The 21,444-nt window shown below is 26.9% G+C and overlaps 1 protein-coding gene across 2 annotated transcripts in view; it reads left to right on the top strand.

The window, feature by feature from the left end:
• Positions 1-21,444, top strand: part of LOC119671501 — a 28,607-nt gene that overhangs the window by 1,900 nt on the left and 5,263 nt on the right. Inside the window, exons 1-2 of one of the 2 annotated variants that reach the window (XM_038082155.1) lie at positions 1,120-1,669; positions 5,000-5,104. In XM_038082155.1, the coding sequence (XP_037938083.1) occupies positions 1,186-1,669; positions 5,000-5,104 (589 nt within the window). In that variant the 5' untranslated portion in view covers positions 1,120-1,185. Of the gene's footprint in view, positions 1-1,119; positions 1,670-4,999; positions 5,105-21,444 lie in introns of those variants that run through there. The other variant, XM_038082156.1, reaches the window with a different exon arrangement.

Raw genomic sequence — 21,444 nt, 5'->3', positions numbered from 1 at the left:
TTATATTAAATATTACATATATAAAATATATTATTTATTTTTTTAAAAATTTATTTAAATAAATTTAGGTGTAATTTTTAAATTCAAATATTTTTTTTAAATTAAGTTGTTTTTAATAAGCACCCTTTAAACCCATTTAATTATTTTCCACAATCAACACAACTTTATACCTTCGTTTTTATTGATATTGAAATTTTATTTTTTTGTTTTTCCAATCTTCAATACTTAAATGTCTAACAAAATTGAATGCGATTGATCGTTGCTCTTCGAAAGCGTTCAACACTCTCTTTTATTAACTGCACACAAAGCAGACCCACCGCCGACCCACAACATCGGGTCGGCACACACCGAGTAAATAAACTTCAAAGTTCTGCGAGCGCCACAGTGGAACAGCTGTTCCACTGCGCTCACCGACACTCAGTGCTTCGCCCATAATGAAATAAAATGTTAAAAAAACTATACATTATCTTTGGCATTACATTGGCAGCGGTTAAAATAACGTTTCAGAACAAATTTGCATTTGAGCGGATGCGGATGTGCGATCATTTTTGTACGCGAGAAAACCTTTAAACGATTGCGAAATTATTTGTATTTAAAAAAATCGTGCGACTAAAACGTTTTATTTTGAATGAAACATTCGAAACATTCGAATTTAGTGAATGTAAATTTATTACTAAGCATCTGCCGCACCGAAAGTGATAAAATATATTAATAAATTACTAAAACAAAAAAAAACGGAAAAAATCATCGGCTGTGATTTATAGAGTCGGTTTTTTTTAAATCTGTTACATCTTGATTAAAATATAAAAAGTGTTTGATAGATGTGACTTTAATTTATGGTTAATTATATCTAATTTAAAAAAATTAAAATAATTAAATTGCAAATGCATTTCCTATATTTCCTGTTCGCTGTCAATGTTTTAACAATTGTTTAAATTATTATTAAATTAAAATTAAAAATTAATATGATTGATATAGAAACAAAAAACGACCATGATTGTAGTCTAATAATGTAGCATAACAATCTAACGTTTGCATTATAATGAATTTTTTGCTGTTTAATTTTTACATTCCCTGTAAAAAATATATTAAATTTCAGTAACGAAATTCAACAAACAAAACAACGATTAAAAAAAACGACTACAATTTTATTAGAATGACAACAACAATTAAAAATATTAAAAAATGTATTCACAAACTGATAAGAGCAACAATGCAGCAGCCCCGCTGAATTATCTTCGTGCTAATCGCTGCTGTCAGCCGCCGCAGTTGGCAGCGTCGAATCGATCGAGTGTGAAGAATGCATCTTCACAGAGCGATCAGAATTATCAGTTTCAACCCGGTTACCGGCGTATGATTTTGAAGAATTTCCATTCCTCGAAAACTGCACAAGCAACTTTAGTCGCGCGGCACACCTTAAATTTTGCAAGATTTTGTCGTTTTGTGCCATTTATTAAAATCGCTTTGATATTGTTTTATTTTAATTGCTTAATAAATCTACCGGGTGGTGTGCATGCAGCACCCCAGTCCTGTATACTCTGTGATAAAAAAGATTTGGAAGCCAAAGATCCTGGGGGAAGTAATTTTGAAGAGTTCCGATTTGAGCACCAAGTTACTCGACAAGATGCGATCAGCGCATTAAAGATGTTTAATAATAGCTTCGATCACGGTAAGTGACTAATTTTTCTGTAATTATAATTTTCAATTAAATATTTAACTACTTGAGTTTAGTTAAACTTACAGCATAGAATCAGAAATATAATACTCGTATATAGTAGATTTAATACATATATTTTTAAATTGAAGCAGAACTTAAGTGTGCATTGCAAGTATTGATATAATTTTTAACAAGTATTATTATTAATTTTGCGCACATATCAATTTCCAAATGTTAAATACTTCGTTAAATTTTTTTTTTTGAATAAATATTATTATTAATAATTAAATCGAGTATAAAGTACGTATTTATTTTTTGGTGGGTTTTCGAAATATATGCTTCATAAAACAACTTACAAGTAATATTTGGTACAACTGCTGAGTATATTTGAAATAAATAACAAGAAGACATAAATTTTATAAGCTTTTTTATTTGTTTAAATACGAATTCTATACTATTTTATTCAAACGATCGACATATGAAGTATTTGTGAATTAAGATATTTATTTCTTACTTTTAACAATTTAATTTATGTATAAATAAAATATTTAAGTATAACTGATGTTTTTATTATTCTTTATTTTTTATTTTTTATGAATGAAGGATTTAAATAAAGCTGAACACTTTTCGATATTCTTCCGAATATGAAACATAGCTATATCTCTGATCTATAATAAATATTTCTTCAACAACCTGTTAATCAGTATGTTACATCAGTAAGTAGTTTAGCTATTTATAGCTAAATATTAAACTTGAGGGATATTAACATATCCGATAGTACTCCATAAGTTGAGCAAATCATTAAAAATAATTAAAAAAATTTGCATTTAAGCAAATAAAAGAGGCTTGCAATTTTTTTTTTATTACTGTTATTTGATAACAGTATACCTCCGTTTTTTAAATAATTTATTGTTTTAATGGCCAAATATTTTTTAATAATAATTTTATTTTAATTTTGATGACGATTATAGAATATAGTCGAAATATCGGTTCACATAAAATCCTTTAAAAATCAAACCATTTTTTAAAAAGTGTATTATGTGGACCAATTTGCCCGTTAAAAAACAAAATTATTATAAAAATATACCTTGAAGTTTCAACAAATTTCTATTATTTAACTATTTGCTATTATTTAATTAAAATATACTCAGTAGTTCTAAAAATTTTGTTTGTTTAACGGTCAACGAATGTTTCGAGACTTTACTGAAATAAATCTTTATATTTACTCGATTTCGATATTTATTCTGATAAAATTCCGATACTGTAATTGAAAATTTATCAAATAAATTGCTCTGAGTAATACTATGCATTAACTGATGACATAGTAGTATATGCGTCAAATGTTATTAATGTATAGTACGAAAGTGTTCTTAAAATATTATAAATATTATGGAATTTTGTCACTGGAAATAATTATATAGATTATTAGACTATTATTTTTTGATCTTGATTACATATAATAATATATGATTACAGAAAAAACTTGATAAGTTTTGAAAAACTTTATGCAACTATCAGTTATTGTAAGTACTTAATGTATCTTACAATAACAAGATTTTGGTTATCAAATTTTAGGTCTAAGTTTTTAGAATGATAAGACATACCACCTTTAGTATAGTAAAGACATTTAAATTCACGACATGGAAAGGTCCGTATTAAATAAATAATAGTAAGATATAATTTAAATATCAATTTTTAGCTATTTTCACCATACAATACGGCCGGTAGTCAATCGACGGTAATAGTTCACACCTACTATATAGTTCTCATGCAGTTTAACACTTTATAAATCTACCATAACCTCCTTTGCTAAATTATCTTTATGTCTCTCGTATAGCATTCTCCATATTGTATTGTATATGATCAAATACTGTAATTTCATGCAATAATAATTCGATTAATTAACAATAAATTCGAGAGAGAGAGAGAGAAACAGAGAGAGAGAGAAACAGAGAGAGAAGTGAAAAAAATTTTCTACTTGTTTATCATATTTTAATATATCTATAAAAATACTAATATCTTTACATTAAGAAGAAGAAAAGAAGAATACATGCTTCTTTATCATATTTATATATATACATAAAGAGATATAATAGCCATCCCTCTTTCATATTGCATTGAAAAATCTTTTTAACATTTTTATAACTGCAATCATTATCCTTATCCTACATTTATATGATAATGTCTATTTTCTTTTTTTATTTAAGTAATATACTTAACTTGATTCCTTTCGTCAAATCGACGATACAGTCAATGTAAGTTTCTACTCTTCTCACTAAATTATATATCACAGCTGTACATGTTTGCTTATAAAAACAGTACCATATTATATTACCTATATTTATTAGAACTTGAGTTTCTAAGAATGATATTCAATATATTTCTGATTACATTCGACAAAATCAAATTTAATTGATTTCATGATACGATTATTATTGTTGTATATATTGTATATAAGTACATACATATGTCTTGCATACACATATATTTTATATATATTTTTGAAATAAATAATATAATACTTGTTTGGCAATAACAACCTGTTACCGGGTTGTCTCGTCTTCTTCAATCTCGTACATCAAATTCACTTAGTGCTTCCTTAACTTGATTACTCCATCGAAGACACGGTCTGGTGCCTTCTATACCTCTACACCTTCTATAATTTAAACTAACCTTTCAATTAAAAACTGTTAATTACTTTTTTAGAATAAAATATATTATCATAGATAAATAATGTTAGTAATAACTATAATGTTTATAAACGTTTATTAAATATTACAGTGATATTGAAATCAAATTGCAACTTTTTTCTTCAGAGACTAACAATGTTTCTTCTTTTTTTGTTGGAAGTTCATAAATCAGACGTTATTTTAAATGCTAAAAATATCTGTTACTTAAACTTAAATCATCGATTGATTGATTGAATTGATTTCTAGTAAAATAATAAATGTTGGTTATTATAGTAAAAACCTTTAATTATTTTAAAACTGTCAAGAATCAAGAAATTTTGGTGACTTGGAAGCATACAAGGAACATGCTTTGTTCTTACAAGTGACATAGAGTGGTAACCAGTAATTTATATTGAATTCTGTCAGATGTTAAAACTCTTCACATAAAGTCAGTGCTCTTCAAGAACACTTCTTCCAAGTGTCACTTGCATATTCGATTCTTATACTGTCATTAGGTTCAGGGTTTTGTTTTTAAATGTTTTGTTCAAACTAGGTTACCGTTAAAGTCCGGTTATAACATAGAGAATCGTATTTTTATTTTTTTATTTTAATTATCTGTTTTTCTTTCCAGAAAAAATTTGAAGATCTAAAACGTTTTCTTTTTCAATTTAAGGTTCTTCATGCAAGTCCGTTTCCTGTACAAAAACTGTTATGAAATATTGTCTGGGAGCACAGTTCATAAATGATCACTGCTGGTGTGAGCTAGGACATACTGAAGGTAAGTTTCTTTTGGCTTACTATTTATTTTTCTATTTCTATTTTTCTATTTTGTAATGTAGATAGCAATTTAATATGCTTACATTAGAATTTAATTGCTGCCAGGTTTTGCATCTGTTTCATTTTCAGTTAATATCAGATATCAAATTCTCAGTCATAATTACACTTGCAATTTAAACTTGTGACAAATGTTTTTTTTGTGCTAAAATATATTTTTTTTCTATATTTATTCTTCCATTTAACTATTTAATTACACATATAATTATAATCTCAGTATTGTAATAATACTTTTACAACCAAAAAATATCACACAATTAAAATTGTTCCAGTGTCAAAGCAAATTAAATTTTAAATTGACGTCCATTGAAGTTGTCTGAAAGAGTTAATAACAATTTCAGAAACAAAAAAAATATAATTGGAAATCAGAACAATCGAATAATTCAATATCAATTCTTGTTGGATAAATATTGAGAACTTGAATTAACTAAGCATATGTTACAGGTCCAAAAGTTTAAAACAGTTGTTTTTTATCCCTCTGAGTTAGTAAGTCTACACTCTGTTGAACTTACTCCTTATAGAATGGGAATTTATGGTAAATGTTTAAGAGAAAATTTCAAATTATTTAAAATTGATATCTATTTTATTAAAAAATATTTGGCAAATATCAATGGACACAGTTTTTTAAATGGGATTTTTAATTATTAGTTTAATACTTAATAGACCATCCTTTATTTGTAGGTACAATAGGTTTTATACCTAATTTATATAACATGACTTTAGTTGCTAAACTACAATAAAATCTAGTAACTTCTAATTAAACCAAACATTTTTAGAGAGTTTTTAGATAACAAATTTAATTTTGTCAAATTTATATTATATATTATTATGTTATATTATTACTAAAAAAATTGCTAAACATTTGGTGGAAATAAATTTTTAACGTATAAATAGCCTCTAAAAAATGAATTAAATTATAGGTATGTAGACATAAAATAAAAATAAATTATATAGATATGAATGAAATCTTAGAATAATAGTTTTCTTTCTTATATATTATATGATGTCAAGATTATTATTTAGATAGCTAGGAATTTTACAGTGTTTCTCAAACTGAAGCATACGTGTACGTTGACAAGGGGAAAATATAAAAAACAATTTTTATTGACGTTGTTGGGACAATGGTGACAAGGATCTGTTTTTGTATACGAACTTTATACACTAAGTAGTAATTTCTCCACATAAAGTGCGTGAGCAAAAGAAATAATTATTTATAGGGTAGGTGAAGAGTATAATTATGGTTTGTGGTTTCTTCAGAAGATTGTACAAACAAAATAAAAAAATGTTTGACGTTTGAAAAAGGACAAATGTTCCCATAATTGGTTCAATTTTTCCGAAGGATAGTAAGGGGTTAGAGCATTTATTTGGACATACAAAACCAGTTGGGACATATTGGACTACAGAGTAAACTGTGAATTAAAACACATCTGATAATTAATCTCATATTTGATTTATGGTCAGCCAAAAATTCAATTAATAAAATAATAAAATTTTATTGTTGTAATTTAATACTATTCGAAATACATCTCTATTGAAAACAATAGTTTATATTAAGAAATTAGTTTCCTTTGCCAAAACGAAAGGTAAAATTCAATTTAATAAATATTTAATTACACTTAATTTTTATCGTGCAATTGATTTACATTATATATGACTTCATATGTTCTATATCTAAGGCTATTTACATGATAAACTAAAAGATCAAGTTAGGTTTAATGTAACAGTAAAATTTATTCAAAATTTTAGTTACCCAGGGTGTTAATCTCAAAATTATTTGATATGTGTAGAATATATATTGATGTATTGAATTCCAGTAAAGAAGGATAGAAACAGTTATTTTTTATCTTCAGTGGCTTTTCTTAATGAAATTGACTATATTTATATATTTTTTCCTTCTTTTGGATTATATATATAAAATTATAGGTTTTGGTATAAAAATCAGTTTAGCATAAGTGGATCTATGAATTTACACTGACATTTTAAAGGAAAAATGCAAAAACTGTCTCGAAAACTATTTGGTACGATTTTTTCATTATGATTTTCGGTTTTAGTGGGGTGAAATACTTTATTTCGTGACTTTTACTGAAGTCTAGAAATTAAGTATTACTAAATTGAATTAGAGAAAGTATAGTAACATTAATAACACTTATAATTGTAAATTCTATCAAAACTGCAGAGCAGGGGTAGTTCGATATTTGACGGAGTTTTCAAGATTGAAATATTCTACTAATGTGTGTATATACTCTCATAAGTACTCGCATAATTGTTGTGATATGTGTTGGAACTTATGAATCATCTTCATAGCAGAGTTATTTTCTTTTCATCCTTTTTGGGTTAACAACATGATATATTTAAGGAGTGCATCCAAACAATGCAACGCAAATAAATAAATTATATTTTTAATGTGTATGTACATATGTAAACAGTATGTAATACAAACAACAATTATATATCTTAACCTTCTTATGGTGTTGAATAATTTACCTTGGAAAAATTTATTCGTTTGGAAAGCTAATTTTTAAATGTTTATAAAATAAATAAAAAAATTACTTTTGAGGTTTAATAAAGTGAATTTGTAAATAAACGATAATAAACTCAATGCTCTGGGAAGTAAATGTTTATTTGGTTCCAAGTACATTTATTCCTATTAACGTTGTCTAATGCATCGATGTTTTTCTTGCCTTTTTATTTAATTTATTTATAATTTGTATTCTTTTTTTTATAAATTTTGATATTCAGAGTGTAATGAATCGTTAATCTTTCAAATTAATTTAGAATTATATGTAAATTTGTGCAATCATGTAGAAACTAATTGTTTCGGTGATTGTAAATGCACGTGTTTATCAGTTTTTAAAGTCAAATTCTAGACGTTTTATCCACAAAATAGTAAAATATTTCAATTTTGCTTAATTAACTGTTTTTATTTTTGTATTTTGTTTTAAAATCATTTATTTAATAATGAATAATATAAGTTTATAACTCAAATTTTTTTAATGTGTTGTTAGTTACGCCCATTATTTACAAACTGCACCAACAAAAACAAAAAAATACTCGTACAAAAATAACTAAAATAATTGATTATGTACGTTTTGTTTATAAATACATACTTATTAAAATTTTAAATTTTGTAAAAATCCCATAAAATATATTTAACTAATAATTTACAATATCTTTAACCAGGCATTTGTTTAGAAATCAATTTCAGAAGATTCTTTCATGTTATTTTTTATTTGTCATATATAAACACTATTATAAATTAAACTATTATAATGTTAAAATTAATTAGGTTATATTTACAAAATAATATAGTTAGAAATTCTTTGAACTATATAATCTACCTTGATATAACAATCAATAAACGATAAGATTAAAAATAAAAACCTACTAAATGTTTGCATTACAGCAAATGCGCATTAAAAGCAATAGTCGACTCTTCTATCTAAAAGCTACAGTTGCTCAAAGTCAGGCTCTCCGAAGAATCTTCAAAGTACCATGGTACATCCGCACAAATGACATGCTAAGAGGCCTTAGAATAGATCCGGTCAAAAAATACATAAGGGACAGAGTTCTGAAGCTATATCGATCGATCGAAAACCGACAGGCTGCCCTACTTAACACATTCTAATCTCAGAGTAATCACTAACCGCATGGGACGGTACGCAGATCTTAGATCAATCATTGAATAATCACGAAGATTATCAGGAATACTCAAATTAGTCAGAGAGATGGGCGGGACTCTGCAGAATCCCCCAGCTATCATAGAGTAAAAGTGACCTGATGCACTAACTCGAAAAAGGCTTAACATAACATAAAAGCAATAGTTTATAAAAAATATAATTCAAGTTAGGATTATGATAATGAAATAAGTTTAGAAATCTCAGATTTATAAATTATAGTTTATTTTAGGTATATTATATTTTCATAATAACTGAAGTCAAGCTATCATATATTTTATTTTTATAAAAAGTATCAAAATATATATATATATATATATTAATATATATAATGGTTGCTCGGAACACACTTTTCTGTCTGATGTATAGCAGCAAAAAACAACCAAAACAATGAATAAAAAAAAAAATAATAAATAAAGACAAATAAACGTGACGTTAACACAGTTCGTTTTTTAACAGTTTCTTAAAAACACTCGGGTTATCTGCATTTCTGGTTGTGCTTGAAAGAGCATTCCATATTCTAACAGACTGAATAAAGAAAAACTTAGTAGTGGAGGCAAAACTAAATCTGGGAATGATGAAAAGACGAGATCTGTTAGATCTAGTTAGCTGCAAGCAATCAAAAAGATACTTCGGCGTAGTAGTGGATAAAAGTCTGAACAAAAATAAGCATACTCGAAACTGCATATATTGTTCAATATCACACCCTAGAATCACATTTCTATAAATACCTAAGTGATCAAAGCGTCTAAGACCAAAAGCATATCGCGTGCAGCAGTTTACTAAGCTTCGTAACTTATTGAGGGATTCAACATCAACTTTTGAGTACACTAAAGAGGAGTACATAACAATAGGAATAATTAGTTGTTTTACCAACAAAACACGCATGTCAACCGGTGTATACTTCACAGAAAGGTTCAGACCTCCAAAACATGCAAAAGATTTTCTAATAACTTGGTTAACATGTTCGCCAGCATGCAGATTAGTGTTCAAATGAAAACCCAGACATTTTGCCGAATTAGTATATTTAAAAATTGAGTTGCCAAGTGTTACAGATGGCAAGAAATCAACATTAATATTTAGCCTAGCAATTGGTAGAATTGAAGACTTGTTAATATTAAGGAACATATTATTTTGCTTAGCCCATACCACTATGTATGATAAATCTGCAGTAGTCATTTGCACGAGGTCATTAATATCAGAAATCCGACAAGATAGATACATTAGAATATCATCTGCATACGCATGCATGAAAACTTTTGGATAGAAGAACCTATGTAAAAAAGTTTTTATATCAAATAGCGCTGTTCCTCGTTCCATACTATGTGTGGAAAAATATTCTTTACTTTATTTTATACTTACATTTATATATATATATATATATTTATTTGTATGCTTGTTTTCCTTTATAGACTGTTTTTACAGTTCATATTTTGCAAAAAGAGTTCCAACCATGATAAGTATAACTTCATTGATCATTGAAATGGTGAAGAGTCTTTCATTTTAACCAGTTAATGTATTATCTTATTATAAAATATATTATAATCTTCTGAAGGTATGTACCCATGTCAAGTTATAAATAAACTAAATCAAAAACTTAATGCTGCAAGTAAATAATTACCTCTTTTTGGTAAGATTGATTAATCATTAAAATCTGTAAACAATAAAAGAAGTATTACATTTAACTACTAATAGCCCAGAAAAAAAAACAACACCAAAACTTAAAAAGTTACTGGAAGTTTTCGTCACGGTTAGGTAATCACGAGTAAGTAAAAGAAATAAAATATTGATTTAGTTTTCATATTCTTAATTTTAGAAAAAGAAAGTAAAATAAAAATTAAATAACGCTGAAATTATCAAAATATTTTTTAAGATAGTTTTTCAGAGCCTGTTTATGATTTTCTGTTACCTATGAATTCCATACTATAATGCATATTTAAATATATTGATAAAGTTAGCTCTTTATAATAGAAGGCTTTAAAGTCCAAGCCTGCGGCCATAAAGTTTCTGTTTCGTTTACTTATTAATAGATTCGAAAGAGCATTTAATGTTCAAAATTGTTTGAGAGCTTTATTTTTTAAATACTGTCTAACGCTTTCGATTCTTGATGAACTTCACTGTTCTTACATGCCATGGAGGTTTCAGAAATCTTTTCTAAACCACATTTTAGTATATCTGATGTAACTTGCCCATATAATAAAAGCTACACAATAATAACTTTTTAAGAGAAGACTTAGTCTTTTTATTTATTTGTAAAGTAACATTTTGGGTCTTATACTCAATTATAAATCCCATTAAAGCCATTATATTGTTGTACAGATCATTGATTTCAAGTATAGTCATCAAAGACAAATTTTATTAATAAGTTTACTACTCTGTTATTATACCATTAAACTTAGTTTCATTGCAATCAAAAGATGTTCAAATATGGATAATTAAATCAGTACTCCTGGTTCAGGAACATTTAATAGGGACATGTTAATTGTTTTCATTTGTGATTAAACAGGACCAAATCATTCTAACAGTCCCAACTTACGTACGAATTATTTTATGACAATTATTTTATGAACAATATTTCTAAGACAAAATAGATTTTAATAACGTGGTGTACCCATTAAATTAAGTGATGCTATTATTTGATAAATTGATTATTAGCTTTTTGAGTGCCAATATATTGAAAAAGGACCTGCTGTAAAAAGATCATGTTGTTTTAAGAATTGTTTACATGACAACCTTCTTCAGCAAATACTTATGGTCAGACAACTTGAGTTATTTCAGGAAGACTGTTTCTGGAGGATAGTTTGTTTTAATTTGAGAAAATAGCTGACTCAAGTGACTCCTCTTGATTTAATCCTGCATATAGAGGTATCCGTTAGGAGTGAAATATTAGAAATATAATGCAGAGCATTCACTTAAATTAAAATGATGGGATCAATCCCATAAAGTCTTACACTGTGCCTTTCGATGCTTTCCACCTACTGCAAAAAAAAAAAATTCCCTTTAAAATTTTCTATGTGAAAATCTAAAATTGATCTAAATTTGGTTTAAAATTTTTGAGTGCATTCATAAAATTGAATAAGAATTAAGTTCATTACGGATTTCAATGAGTTCCAAGCGATATATAAAACTGCTTCTCTCCTGAGATTTAGATGAATGGCTCTTCGTACTTTGGGTGCATGAACATTCTGTAAAAAGTAAATTATATCTTAAAAATTAGTTTAAAGCATTTATGTTAAATAAATAAATTTGTAAATTTTTCGAATAACTTAGAGTAATGAAAAAAAGGTTTACAAACAAATTATCTTAAATTGTTTGTAATTTTAACAAAAATTGTTCTCTTCATTAATTTTCACGAACTTTTCTGACGGTAATTGAGCCTTTGTGTTCAGCACACTTGATTGTCAAGCACACTTGATTGCGTGTTTGTTTGCTTGGCAATGCTGAATGTAAGCCAATTTAAACTTAATTTCTTAATTAATTAATTTTTAAATTGTTTGATAATTTTGTTATCTAGGTTAGCTGTGCAAATTACGTTTAATATGATCTTGGACATAATTTTAATATTACATAATATCATTTATAACTTCATTTGAAGTCGAAGTATGAATCGATATTAAATCTTAAGATATAACAACTTAATTGATGCAGTAATTTATATATAGTTTAGACTAAATTTAAGAAAAAAATATTAATAAATTTATTTAAAATTTTTATTAATATCTCTTATTACCAAATTTCAATTATTTCTGTTATTAATAAATTTTTTTTGTTAGATTTTTAAAACTATTTTTAATAAATTTTCATTTTATAGAATTGGATAAAAATAGATTATTAAGATTATTATAAGATTCCATTCAAACAAAATTTAACAATAAGAAAACTTTAAAAATACATATTCATATATGCATTAAATATGCATTAAAATAATTTTATAAATATTAATATTATTTATAAATAATGAAATACTACATTATTGTTGTATAATAAAAAAATAATACAAAAAAAAAATCAATAATTATATACGCCTAATTGTTTTCTTTCTACAAAACATTACCAACAATTATTTTTAAAAAACTCACTAATTAAAATTTTTATATCTTTAATAAAAAAATTGAAAATTTTTGTTCCGGTTAATATTGAGAAAATTTATGAGTTCAATAATTTGATTTTCAATCGAGTTTCAGAATCTGCCAAGTATCCAGCGAGTGAGATTTCAAAATATTCATGGGTTTCATTATGTGTATATATTATATTTTTTACTCCAAATCGAACTACATTAAATTTGAATTGTGGACACACATAGTCAACTTTAACGTTATTGAAATTTAGAGATTAGTCAATTTTATGTTTATACGTTAATAACAACTCCACGCTCATGTTTTCTGCCTTAGATAAACCTAGACTTTTAAGTACTAAATCTCTTTTTATCGCAACTTCATCCTAATTACTGGTATGAAGTTTCCCATACTGCCTTCAGGGTCAGTGTTGGAAATCTTCTCTATTCTTTTTTAACCCACTAATAAAGTTATACATAACAATTGCACTTGCTGTGGTATTTTAAGATCTGAAGCATAAACTACAGCTGTATATGTATATTTACTTTACACTTTTATTTTCAGAATATATTTTTGCCTACTTTCTTTTGAGCGCTTATATTCTGCAAGCCGATTTAAAGGGTTTTGTCTATAGCCAAATTTTACAGTCAATTTTGCGAATCAGGTACCAAAAGAAGAGTTGTTCATATCTCAATAATTGAAATGTTTATGTTCTATGACAAGAACACTATTTCGAATAAAAAACAAATAATAGTGAGGAATTTTGAATGGTCGTAGTGTTCGGGTCCGTTGTAAAACATAGTATTCTATTATTCATATTTTTTGATTTCGGTAATTAAAAATAATTGCTTTCCTCATCTTTTAAGCATTTATTGAACAAGATATTAATGTTGGACTGAATAAGTTTGTTAAACTTTCAAGAGATGGTTGATGAAATTAGTCAGTTGCATTTTTCCTACTGTAAACAATCTTTCAAAATTAATTTTAATATAATTGGTTATGGTTTTTCATAATTTTATAAATACCTTGGACTGATAGAGATACCAATGAAGAAGTGCTCAGAAGAATGCAGCAAGAAAGAGAACTGCTAAAAATCATGAAAAAAAGAAAAATAGCATACTTAGATCACTTAAAACGGGCACTCAAATACGAAGTATTGCAACTTATACTTCAAGGCCATATAGAAGGTCGCAGAGGTGTTCGACGTAAACAACTCTCACGGTTTATGGATATATGGATTAATGGATACGAATGGATACACTCTGCGCGATCGAGAGAGCGTTATACAGCGATAGTAAACAACGTATCATGAAACATTTTTTTAATCCTGTATACATTGTGACCGAAAAGTTTCCGGTCATAAATAAATAAAACGCAAAATTCTTAATCTTCATCAATATTTATTTTATCTCCTTCAAAATATGCTCCATTAGAAGCGATACACAAATGCCAACGTTTCTTCCAATCATCAAAACATTTTTTATAGGCGCTTTCCGGTATGGCTTTGAGTTCCCTCTGCGAATTCTGTTTTACGTCTTCTATGGATTCAAAACGCGTTCCTCTGAGTGGTAATTTGAGGTTGGGAAACAGGAAAAAGTCACACGGTGCAAGATCAGGTGAATACGGTGGCTGTTCGATGGTATTTATTGAATGTTTGGCCTTAAAATCGTTGATAATGTTGAACAAATTGAGGTGAATCGGAACAAGCCGGGCGTTGACACGTCGCATACACAAATTGTCCACCAAAATCAAACGAGCCATCTCACGACCGATGCCTAGCTCTCGTGCTATCTCTCTAACACTCACATGAGGATTTTTGAACACGATTTCCTTTGCCTTTTCAATGTTTTCGTCGGTGGTAGAGGTCGAAGGTCGTCCAGAACGCGGCATGTCTTCGACGGTCGTACGACAGTCCTGAAAGGCTTTGTACCACTCATAAACTTGAGTTTTCGATAAAACTGATTCCCCATAAGCCTTTTGTAGCATTCGCAACGATTCTGCACACGAAATTTCGTTCGAAAAACAAAATTTGATGCAAACTCTTTGTTCAATATTTTTTTCCATTGTTTTTTTCGCAACGCACTACTGAGGTGAACTGGTTTCAACAGCTGCCGTAAACGAACTATCTGACAGATCGCGCTCATTTTTGGCATAGTAATTAAGGACAGTGCTGCCAAACTACATAAACTTAAAATATCGAAAAATATACAGCGCGCGAATTTTAAATGAGAACCTCCGAAAACCTTTCGGTCACAATGTAGATGTAGTTTAAAGTAAAATGATTACGTTTAATGTTAAAGTTACCTTTTATGATTAGTGATAAGTATTATTAAAGAAAAGTCTGTAGTATTGAAGATTAAAATTGAAAATTAAGTGAAAATAATCTTATTCTTAATAAATGCGACCACTGACATTCAAAGTGAGTAGGCAGTCTAAGAAGAAGAAGATAGTATTTGATGTCAAAAATGTTTTCATTTGGCATTTCTTAGTAAAAACAAATCTAAATTAAATTTATCACTGTTAACAGAAATTCTTTAAAGAAATATATCATTTATTAAAACATTTTTATATTTAATAATAATTTTTGAAGAAAGTTTTACTTTAGTTTTTACTTTTTTTTGGGCAATTTATACCATGTATCGGTATTTGGTCAATTTTATAAACAAAAATTTACACTGCACCAGCATAATCAAAGAAAAAAACTAGTTGTAGAAAGCTGTTACTGAAAATACAATAATAAGATTTATTATATATTATACTAAAAAGATATTTCCATATACACAAGACTGGTCATATAATGATTTTTATATTGTTATACATTTCCAGAGATTTGCTCATAATTTTGGTTAGCTCATGCTACACTATTTACGATATTTAATTTTTGTTTATTTAAAAAAAAAATTTTATTATTAAAAATTTAAATGGTTTAATAAAACTAGCACTAAAAATGTATTTTAAATTTATGCACTCACAAATTTTGCATAAATACAGTTTAATGAGTAATAGTAGTCTTTGAGGCAATGGAATATTAAAAACGTTCGAAAATACGAGTACGTAAAATAAATGGCTTTTTTCTTTGTATACGCAAAATAATTCAATTAGATAATTTAAAATTATAAACAAAGAATTAAAATAGATTCCATGCCTCAATGAAGTATGAATTCCTTTTCCTACTTGCATTACTAATAGTATAAATATTCTATCATTAAATTGTTCTTTATAGAATTTAATGAAGTTAGAAATTTGTATTTTTCCTCACCTGTGGTACTTAGCAAATTTTTCACGTAATTAATCGAATGTTTTTGTTGTTGTTGATTTTTGCAAAATAAGAAGATTTACATTTGTTGCATATTAATAAGTCTTCAAGAAGTCTCTCTCTATCTGTTATGTATATATCTTTTTCTATTTTGATTAACGACAATGAAAATAAACTACAAAAAGTAAACAGAGCTTATATATTTTTATACAAATGTAAATTATAAAAATATTACTAGAAAAAGTTTTTTCTTTCATTTTTTATATTAAACATTCCAATTTTCAATACCCCACAAAGGTGAAGGCTCTTGATATGTTTAAAGAGAAATTGGATAATTTGAAATAAGCGAATCAAATTAATTCGGATATAAAAATTTTTGGTTTTACTTGTAAAAGTTTGAAGAATTTTTTGCATTTAAAATTATTTTTCAATTCAACATTCGCAAAATGTTTCTTAACCGACGTCTATACTCGCCCTAACATATTTTATATAATCTCTATTGGTACCCAATTCTACATGTACTTTATAAATGATAAAAATGGTATAAATAATGATGATTTATAAATGATAATAGATGGTGTGAGTTAGAGTATATGGGGCATTCAAATATCAACTGGTTTTTGTGACCAGTTTTATTCAAGCAGTATAGAATTGTTGTGGTTTATCTTTAGTACCTAAGTGATGAAGTAACTACTCATATATAGTACTTGTCTTCTGAAATCTCATACAATTAATAGAACATCAAAGGCAAAAACCATCATTCACATATAAATTTTCAAAATAAAGTTAAGCTAACTATTTTATAACAGTTTAATGATATACAGCACCTCATTATAAATACCACAATTTTTTCACCCATTTATCCCATTTTTTTTTTTTTATTACAGTCAAAATGTGAACTATATGGTGAATTTATTCCCATATTTGACTAATATTTGTGCTGCAGTCATTACTAAACGTAAAAGTACCTTCACCAATAATTAACTAATTTATAATCTGTCAATAAAATGTAAATAATTACTATATATAATTAAGTGTTTTAAAGTTATTATAAATCAAATCAATGCAAAAAGAAAATCTGAATATTTTCACTTACTACAAAACAACTCAAAAATTATGTTTACACTTTGCAATTACTGAACTTCATTTAAAAATAATTACACATATTAGTGTTTACACTATACAAATTAATCAATTTAAAAAATAAAATTTTTTTTAATATTTCCTTTTGATTTTGTTGAACAAAAAAAATCAATTAAACAACAAAGGTGTTAATATTTATATTTTTATGAACATAATTATATCAAATTAGTGGCCGTTCAAGTATGACGTAACGATAAATTATCGTGTTTTTAGAATTCCAGTATATCCATAATAATGTCACATTACACATTTTTGTGATTGTTAGTTTTAATGATCAAGAACCCCAATATTTGCTTTTCTTTCCAAATAGCAAAAGGCGCCGTTTTGTTGCCACATACCTATTCCTAAAAATCTATGATTTAAAATCAATTTACACAGATGATTAAAAAGATCTAAATTTGAAATATAGGCCAGTCTTATTAGTTTGTAGACTTTTATCGTGGAACATCTAAGTCTTGCTAGGCCTACGCATTTGCAAAGAATGTGTTTTATCTGATTGAGAGGAATAGTGAATTTTTCGACAAGTGCCACTTTCTATGTGGCTTGCCATTTATGTCACGTACCTTGCTATTTCGATCTTGGCTCTGGCCAGTAGGATTTTCCTACTTGGAAATTATAGTTTAGCCATGTTAGCCTATAATGGTGTTCCATTTACTCTTAGAAAATGATTATGGTTATATATTTACGTAGTTTTTGATGAAATCAATATTTCTTCCCTCGTTGAGGATGCTTCTGATCCTTATTTAACTATTTCTTCTGCAATTTTATATTCTATACACAGTGAACTCAGTTGAAATTTTGGCTGTTTCATTTACTTTGATTTTATGTTGGTACAAATAAGCTTTGTCAATATAAGCATAAAGCATATATGTAATTTATAATATAAAAAAAATTATTAAATAATAAAAAAATATGATTATAAAATAGAAACGAAATATAAGTAAATACAAAATAAAACGAGAAAATATATTATATATTATGTGGTTTATGTTATATTTTATGTTAAATGTGAATAAAATAATTTAACTATATAATTAATTTTATACTATTTGTTTTAGAATATTTCTACGTTATATTATATTTTATTAAAATATTATGTTATAAATAAATAATTTAAATGTAATATATAATATTGTAATATATAGGTTAATATATAGTTAGTTGCGAAAACATTTTAATCGGGGTAGTATAAATGTACTGTTAGAAATAATCGTTATTCATGATTATTGTAAGCTGTAAAACGTTGTTTTTAGAATTAAATGATACGCAATAATTGCACATTTAGTCAGAATTCTAAGTAATATATTTAATATTACTCAAATACCCATTTACTCATATACTCAATAACATGTATAGCCTGTAATAGTCTAAAATTCAACGAAACCATAAACAAATTCGAGTTAAAAAACTATATATGTTTGAATATTTTAAATGCATTAAATATTTTTCAATAAAGGCATTTTAAATAAATTTTATATATATATACAGAGTATTAAAAATACCAGACATTTAGAACATAAGAATATAACCTAAAGGGCGTAAAGAATTGCATTGATGTAATAGACTTGATACAGATTAAAAGGAAATTCTCCGATAATAAAACTGTTTCATTATTAATATAACATTTTTTTAACAATTATGTTTCTAAGATAATATATAAGGCACTAAAATGGATTTAAGAATAAAATTTTTAAACTTTAAAATTAAAAAGAGATATTAAACACAAAATACAAGACATTTCGATTAACTAAAAGTTGATATACAATATGTGTGTATTCAGAAAAGTCACTTCCAACATATTGAGGTTTTTATGACTGGATGTTTTTTAGATTGGGTTCTTTTAGCACTTGAAAAATTAAAAATAGTGAGTTGAGTAATAGATTCCATTGAAATTTGTTGAAACTAGGCTTTATCTTAAAACTATAACTAATTTTTGCTTATGAAAGAGTTTACTGACCATTAAGTGTATCAGCAGAGATGGTAGATGCTAATTTTTTTCCGTTAAATTTCATTTTATTTCTTGTACAATGATACCGTCAATTTCTCTATTAAAAAGGGTCTTATAATAAGTGTTTTTATAAATATAGTTCAAGTCTTTACGATACTGTCTATATCTCGATGTTGTCGAATATTTCTGTAGTGAATGCTAAAATATAATATCTAAGAAACTCTATAATTGCTAACATATACTAACCAGGTGTTGTGTTGTGTACTAATTTCCCAGTTTCCTCAATTTTATATTAACGTCTATAACTACTTGGTAATAAAATCAATTTGAAAAGTTTTGCAATATCTCATGTAAGAGATGTAAGAGACTTGTATCTAAGCAAGACATTCTTCTGAAGACATTCTTCTTTGCAGAACCCACTCATAATTATACACTCACTTAATTTAGTCAATCCGAAAACAGAGAGGTGAGAGAAACAGCATTTATAAATATATATTTAAAAATAAACCTTATATGACGATATTTTATAATTATTATGATTCTTAGTTTTGATAATCTATGATTCATCTTTTTTTGAACTTCATTAATTTGGTACTTGTACAATCAAAATAAAAACATAAAAAATTATTTTGATCAAATTTTGTAAACATTTGTTAAATTTAAATACTTTATAAATAAACATATTAAATTATTTATTTATTAAATTAGGCGTTTTAATGAACTTTAGAATTTTGTATTTCTTCCAATAGAAATTTCGGAACGATATCCATGTAAACATCGATTCATGTTGTGTTTTTATGATATCATCCAGATCATTATTTATTTGGCTGAAATTACAATAAATGTCTTCCAAGTGGGTTTCGTAGGAATCCATTTTTGTGTAAACACTTTTGGTAAATATAGAGTCATAATAGCAACAAAAACAGCACCGGCGTATACACAAAAGCTTATACTCTCATATAATATTTAGTTTTTCCATATAAACTCGTATTTACCTTGATCAGCTTAGTATGCATTTGGTGGGGAATGCAATTTTATGGTTTTATAGACATAGTCATAATGATATTAAATATATTTCGTAGAAACTAAATAAATTTTTTGTAATAAACAATTTTCTTAGGATGAAAAATCAAAATATATAGCAATCGTATAATATTTTTTAGTTTCGAATTACTACATGTCAACTTTCATTTCTTAAATTTTTATACAATAAATAATAATTAATTTTAAATTAATTTACACAAAAATTAATTTTAACTTATTTATCGCAGTGTGTATCATAACTATAATTATATTAACAGATTTTTACTGCATTTATTTGCTAATTTTCACATTATAATAGCAGTTGTTTTTATTATAAACAGAAAATGATAGTACATATGTACATATATCCAAAGTATATTACATATAAACTTACGTTCCAAAGTGATTATATTCCATGAGGCTATTTCTTGAACCAAAAAAAATACATTACACACTTAGACGTAAGGAAACGCTATCTGATATGCCGTCATATAAATTATAAGGTCTCAAAAACGGTTCATTCAAATAGCATAATTAGTAAATCAGTTTTTAGTCTATTAAATATTCCTTAATTTGCAAACAAAAATTATTCAGGTGACATGGGAAAAATGTTTATGCCCAACCTTATTCGTGGGCTATTAATGGTTTTCTTTTCCGGTATGTGAAAAATATCAGAAGCCACCGTGTTAGACTTTAACCCACTACAACCATCTCTTAAGATTGGGTAATAAATTCCAGGAGACAAGGACATATATAAAAATAAATCGGTTTAATATTTGAAATTTGAATTTAATTAAGTTAATGGGTGAGAAACGGTATTATAGCAAGGTTAAACTCGTGCAGGATGGTAACTGTAGGTAAGTATTACAGGAAAGCTGTTAAGTGTGATACTTGTGACTAGGTTCACCAAAAACTGTGCTTGTAAAGCAGGGTGATAGAGAGATCGGATTGCAACTAATACAAGTAGAGTTAGAGTAGAGTCGTTGAAATAAAAATTATGCGTCAGTGTCAGAAGGAAAGTCATGTCGAATCAGAGCCGTTCGAGTGAAATTAATTGATCATAAATGTGAGTAATTTTAGTCTTGGCATAAAGCAGGGAACTGGTGACGTCTTTACTGTTAGGCTTGCGCTTATCATTAAGATAGTCCGAAGGACTTTGCGTTAAAAAAAGAGGTAATCGCAGTA

The sequence above is a fragment of the Teleopsis dalmanni genome, chromosome 1, assembly GCF_002237135.1.
Source record: "Teleopsis dalmanni isolate 2A chromosome 1, ASM223713v2, whole genome shotgun sequence".
NCBI lineage: Eukaryota > Metazoa > Arthropoda > Insecta > Diptera > Diopsidae > Teleopsis > Teleopsis dalmanni.
Note: the sequence above shows the minus strand (reverse complement) of the source record. Positions and strands in the feature narration are given on the sequence as shown.